Genomic DNA, 6,418 nt, shown 5'->3' with positions numbered 1-6,418 from the left:
AAGTATCAGTTGGGCTTAAGAGGAATTTTTTGCACCATTAAATCTGCAAAGAGGCGTCCTAGTCCACAATTTTGTAGGGGGCCAACCAGGTGTCAGTGACGGGGCCCCTAAGAGGTCGCGGACCCCTAAGCAACTAGAGTCTCTGCTTACCAATACTTATGTGACATCTACTTATTTCAGGAGACACTCAGAATTATGTACGTTATAGTTTGGCGCTCCGTATAACTCAGGAATTATGGAGCTCAAGGAGAGTCAGAAGAGCCAAAAAAATAAAACTGTTTCAGATTTAGTATTTAAAGTAAATATTTTAAAAGCTTCTCATAACTGGACTATTTAAAACAAAAATGAAGGTGTTTGTTAATAGTTTTTCTCAATCCATTATTTAATCATTGCAATAAAAAATGTATTTTCAAAGCCTTTCTGTTGAAGAGCCTCACTAAATTTGACAGCTGCTCAAACCAGCCGGACGAGAACAAACGTTGCTGAACTCACCTCGAACCTCCTGGATCTTTGTTGTGGAACGGCTGGTTGATCACGCCCATGACCGGCTCGCCCGTGCTCCGCAGGTACACCCCGATAAGAACCAGGGCGCAGTGAAGACCTGAAGGGAACAAGCGGCCCTCCTCCAGAGCCTCCTCTCGCCCCTCTATGTACTGACTGGTGGCGTCTTCAAACATAACAAAGACGTTAAAACTCAGATTTTTCTTTTTTTGGAGCTATTAAAGCAGCTGGTGAGTTTTTTTTTTTTGCTGTTACCTATTGGGTCGATCCAGATGCCCAGCTCAGAGGGTTTAAGGGGAACCGTCAGTCCGTCTATGGTCGCCTCTATGGTGGCCGGATCTTGGTGGATGGCCCCGGCCAGCAGGGCCGCTGCCGCCTGGTCGCCGTCTAACACAGTGGCCAGCAGCTTGGCGGTCTCCTCCTCCGTGCTGCACACAGTCACCGCCACGCTTTCCCCTGTTCAAAACAGCGAGATTCACTCCAAACGTCAGGCGTTCCATGTTTGGAGAGTGACATGTCTGCTCATATTTGCTGAGCTCTGACTGCTGGACTGTTTTTAGTCATGTTAGAGTGAAAAGGTTGCTTCTTTTAAGGCCAGACCAGAAATCTCAGCAACGCATCATCATTTTTTATTGTTTCTCAAAGCAGATAAATCCTTTTCAGAAATCTTGTTTGACAGTATTTGATCTATAAAACCAAAACATTATAACACCCAGGCCAGCTAGGGGACAATAAGAGCTGATCCATCATCATATTTAAAGAGTATAATATCTAATTATCTTACTTTAAGGGGGGAAATACTTGTTTTATTGGCAAATTATCTTATTTACCTGCTTGAATGACTATTATTTTAAGACATTTTTGGTGATTTAGATCAGTTTATGCAGTGTACCATGCTTTTTATGGTTTACAGAAACAGTTTCTCTTTGTTTACATGCAGCCAATTTTACGTTGTGTTCCTCGGTTCCTTCCAGAAACCTCTGCTTGGAAAATGTCCTTATTTTCTCAGATTCTCCACTCAGTCCAGTGAAGGAGAAAAGAAAACGACTGAAGAACCAGGATCTCCAATAAGAGGCCGTGAAAATGACACAAACTGACTGAATGCTTTTTTTTTTCCCAAGCAGTGAATGACTATAGTAGGGGAATAACAGGCAAAGTGCTTTTAAAACTCTGGGTGAAGTGCCGGTCTGCTGGCTCTCCAGGCTACCTCCCTTTAGAGACATTTGTCTTAGGTAGAGTTATCAAAGCAAACCTACTATTATAGTAGTAGGTATCCGGTATCAACACTAAAGGGAAAAGTTTTCTGAATTTTTCTGCTGTTGTTAATTTCATTTTTCTGGATTATTTGCAAGTTAATAGAATAATACTTTTAGAAAACCTCAAAGGTACATAGTCGTGTAATGTGACATTTTTTCTATTTTAACTACTGGCCTAATAATAGAAAAAAATGTCAGCATCATATAAAAATGTAATTTAGGCGTCTTTTGCTTTCCGATTATTAATAAAAAAAACTGATAAACGGGTGAATGGATTACCAAAATACATTAAGCTGCAGTCCTAGTGATAACCCAATAGATTTTTCTTTTCATCGTAGTTTTGTTAGAATATAAACTGCCATCAGAGGTGGAAACTGCAGCCGTTATGCAGCTGAGTTATGCTCCCTGAGGTTTCTGGCAGATTTCTCCCGACTCTTCAGCAGCTATTGCTGCCATTCTTTTTTTTACGTTTTGTTACTGCTGTAGTATCGTGAGTTAGAAGCCAGCAAAGATGAAAAGCAAACTTCATAAAAAAGAAGATATGCGAGTAATTACCAAGCCCGTTTTCAAACTTGTTTGACTCCTCTCCATGAATGAAATCAGACATCTCAGGGAACTGCACATAAAAAAACAAACAGGACAGTAAAAAACCCTGATCTCCAGCTGTGCTGCTCTCTGCTGACTCATCGTTGATCACCTGAACTCCAACATCATGCCGAATCATCTCCTGGATCACCACGTCGGCCAGCGTTTTGAAGTCCTGCACGAACTTCTTGTTCTTGTCCTCTCCGGTCTTCTCCTGCACCAGGAGCTGAAAGAGGTGGGCGTCCTGTCTGCAGAGGCGAGCCACGTTCGCAGCCTTCTCGGCCACCCGCAGCAGCAGCCTCAGCAGGTCGGCCATGTCTGTGCAGCAGAGGCAAAGGAACCACAGAGAAGAACGGGATGAAGGAGGTCAGGTTTGCACATGATAGGCTAATTATAGCCGGAAAATGAAAACAGGGCACTTCTGGAAAAAAAAGACATGAGCGAGGGAGGGATGTGGCTGCAGGGTTTTGCATGTTTTTCAGGAGAAAAAGTTAAAAATGGATGCAGCTCACTATTCAATTCCCAATAACATTGTTTGGAATCATGCAAACATTTGCACCACAGAATTTGAGTGACATAGAGACACCTTGTTTGGTTAAAGTTGGGATCAACCCCTAATTTGTTTGCTTCCAAGGAGACAGATTTCACTCTGACCTTTAGAGATCAAAACCTTCAAACAATGTTTGAAGGTTTCTCTTCAAACTTTTCTGTTCCAGAAACAATGTGAGATTCGCATTTTGTAAACCTAAAATGATACAAAGATTTCAGCTAAAGATCCCGTTTTCTCAGAGCTACTAACAAAAAATACAATTTTCCTCCAACTCACTGTCATCTGTACAAAAACTTTTCTAAGTTTTCTGTTTTAATTGTTTTCAAATCCTCTGAAAAACAATTTTTACTTCAAGATCAATTTTCATCTTCCTAAAATCTATGGAGTGAATTTTGTTCCATTATTGTTGAAAGCAAATAAGGGTCACAGGTTTGAAAAAACAAAAAAAGAAATAATTCAAAAATAAAGCTTCTCAAACAAAAATACAGTTTTTAGAGCAACTTTGCTCTTTGAGCTTTAAGAATTGCTTTCTTTAAACTGCTTTTTACAAATTGCATTACCTACACGTCAAACCCCACACAGACATTTGACAAATAAAATGTTGTTCCTAACATCCAGCAGACCAATAGAAATGCATGTTTGCTTCTCACCACAGAAGAAAGCCCGCCCCAAGAGGTAAGCATGGCCCACGTCAAGGCCTTGGCTCTCGACGTGAGCTTGAATCCGACCTGTGGTCCTTTGCATCACGTCTCCCTCATGACCCCTTTCCTGTCAGCCTACTGTCCAAAAAATGAGCCACTAGTGCTGTAACCCCCCCTAAAAAAATTAATCTATATAGCACTATAGAGTGGTTATGTCATTTTATATGAGAGTCCAAATTTCTAATGGATGGACTCATAATTTCCCCTGATTCACTTTGAAAAGTAGTGTGCATCCATGGTCTCTAGGTGAGCAGATGTATCTCAGAATGCTCAAAAAGTATTATGGGATTAAATCGATTTCAGATAATAAAGTAAAAAATCTTAGTGTTGTTTTTGATCAGGACCTGTCATTTAAATCCCATATCAAAGATGTTTCTAGAATTTCCTTCTTTCATCTGCGGAATATTGAAAAAATTCGAAATCTCCTGTCCAGGAGTGATGCTGAGAAACTAGTCCATGCATTTATTAATTCCATTATGGACTATTGTAATTCTTTACTATCAGGAAGTCCATAAGCTGTAGTTAAAAGCCTTCAGCTGATCCAAAATGCTGCAGCCAGAGTCCTGATGAAAATGAAAAAGAGAGATCATATCTCTCCTATCCTGGCTTCTCTTCATTGGCTTCCTGTTAAATCCAGAATAGAATTTAAAATCCTCCTTCTCACATATAAAGCCTTAAATGGCCAAGCTCCATCTTATATCAGAGATCTGATTGTTCCTTATGTTCCTAACAGAGCACTTCGCTCTCAATCTGCAGGTTTACTAGTGGTTCCTAGAATTTCTAAAAGTAGAATGGGAGGCAGATCTTTTAGTTATCAGGCTCCTCTCCTGTGGAACCAACTACCAGTTTTAGTCTGTGAGGCAGACACCCTGTCTACTTTTAAGGCTAGGCTTAAAACTTTCCTTTTTGATAAAGCTTCTAGTTAGAGTGGCTCAGGTTATCCTGAGCTATCTCTATAGTTCTGCTGCTATAGGCTTAGACTGCTGGAGGACATAGGGACCCCTATTTCATCATTCTGCTTCATTCTATCTCTATTCTCCCACTCTGCAGAATCTGTTAGTTCAATCTCTAACGTTCTGCTCTCTCTGCTTTTCCTCAGAGTAGCTTCATCTGGTCTGTTCCTGTTTGGCTGTGAAATTATCCTGGAGAGAAATATCAGCTGTGCTGCTGCCATCAACACCGTTTTTAATAGATGTTGCAGCCTGGCCTGTTTTTCAGTGTAGTACTGTTGCTCTGACTGTGACTAACTGTATGTGCTCTCTCTCATCCTTGGGATGGGAGCTGGCTCAGAGCTCATCAGCCTGGCTGTGTTTCCTGGAGGGGGCCGCCTGTGGAGCTAGTTGACAGTTAACTTTTCTATTTCTGCTTCTGTCTCCTTGAACCCCAGTCGGCCTCAGAGGATGGCTGCTCACGCAGAGTCTGGTTCAGCTGGATGTTTCTTCCTGTTAAAAGGGAGTTTTCTTCTCCACTGTCGCTTCAAGCATTCTTGGTTTGAGGGATTGCTTTGAGTCAATTAGTTTTCAATCATTGCACGCAGCTACAGCTCAAACTGTAAAACGAAACCGCAGGGTTTGAAAGTTCACAGCTCACGATTCATGTTCTCACACTGTGTGTCCCGATGCTCTGATGCGATCTTACAACGCCACGACTGAAGTTCAAACGTTTCATTTTCTCCTGACCTTACGATTCCTGAGGTGTTTGTGAGAGGCCGATCACCCCTCATTACCACCTGTATACTACACGATGCACGATGAGGCTGAAAGTCGGCCCAATCGAAAAATTCTCGCACGACTGGAGAATCAGCCCGAAAAGGGCAAAAAAAATCTTACAGTGTATTCCCGGCTTTAGAAAACATTGAACCAATTTGACTGGATGATCTGGTTGAATTAAAGTTTTTTATTTTATTTAAATTATTTTGAGATTAAAAACCTCTTTTTCAAGACAACTGGAAAGCCATACCAAGGACCAATCACAGCTGCTCTAAGGCCATAAATCTAAAGAAAAACATTTTTTACCCATAGACGGCCATCCTAAACTGTAAGGTGGGAAACATTAGCCTTTAGATGCAAAACCTCATCATGCACCGCAACATATTTTTGCAAAATATTCAAACATAAATTTGCCAAATATGAGAGGAACATCGTAGTTTGATTTAAAGAAAGCATTTTAGTTTTATTATAATTTAGTTTGTTGCAAAGATTTTACAGTTTGAAGAAATAGAAAATTACACCTTATGCCAACCATCACAAGAATGTGCATGAAGAGGAAGGGCTATATATACTGCATGCATCATTTAGATAGTTAACATCGGATTACTTCTTGAGCTCCAGGTAGGAGCTTTATCCGGAGAGTAAATGTTGGGGTGGTATGATTTAAGGAGGGCACCGACCCACTGGGTAAATGGTAAATGTTTTGCCAAAAAAAAAAAAAAAAAAAATCGATTCAAGGAACTAAGTGATCGATATCACATCAGGCAGCCAAAAGCATATTTTTTTCCACATCCTCAGCGCCATGGGCGTAGGTTTGCATAGGGACCATATGGACATGTCCCTACCAAAATTTTGGACGGACCTATTTGTCCCTACCAATAATTGGATGTGAACAACATGTTTATAATTTACTATACAGCAGCCGCTTCTTTTCCTCTCGGTTTAACTCTCTGATTATTCTGCCTTAAGTTCCGCCTTCTCTCTTTCTGATTGCGTGTTTTCTAGTCTGTATGTGCGCGCGTGGCGCGGGTGCTTGGAGGGCAAAAAAAAAGACGCTAAAATAAATTAATATTGGGCTACGAAACTAGTCCAAATTAAAAAACTTATTATCTAGGC

General features: G+C 40.8%; 1 protein-coding gene across 1 annotated transcript in view; it reads right to left on the bottom strand.

Moving 5' to 3' along the window:
- Window positions 1-470: 470 nt before the first annotated feature.
- The window catches only part of inpp1 (inositol polyphosphate-1-phosphatase), an 8,426-nt gene continuing 2,478 nt past the window's right edge, over window positions 471-6,418 (bottom strand). Inside the window, exons 2-5 of the mRNA XM_015372442.1 lie at window positions 2,455-2,660; window positions 2,313-2,373; window positions 757-957; window positions 471-667 (exon numbers count right to left, since the gene is read on the bottom strand). Of these exons, the coding sequence (XP_015227928.1) occupies window positions 489-667; window positions 757-957; window positions 2,313-2,373; window positions 2,455-2,658 (645 nt within the window). The 5' untranslated portion in view covers window positions 2,659-2,660 and the 3' untranslated portion in view covers window positions 471-488. The remainder of the gene's footprint in view (window positions 668-756; window positions 958-2,312; window positions 2,374-2,454; window positions 2,661-6,418) is intronic.

Source organism: Cyprinodon variegatus, unplaced genomic scaffold, assembly GCF_000732505.1.
Source record: "Cyprinodon variegatus isolate N-32 unplaced genomic scaffold, C_variegatus-1.0 Scaffold72, whole genome shotgun sequence".
NCBI classification, from domain to species: Eukaryota; Metazoa; Chordata; class Actinopteri; order Cyprinodontiformes; family Cyprinodontidae; genus Cyprinodon; species Cyprinodon variegatus.
Note: the sequence above shows the minus strand (reverse complement) of the source record. Positions and strands in the feature narration are given on the sequence as shown.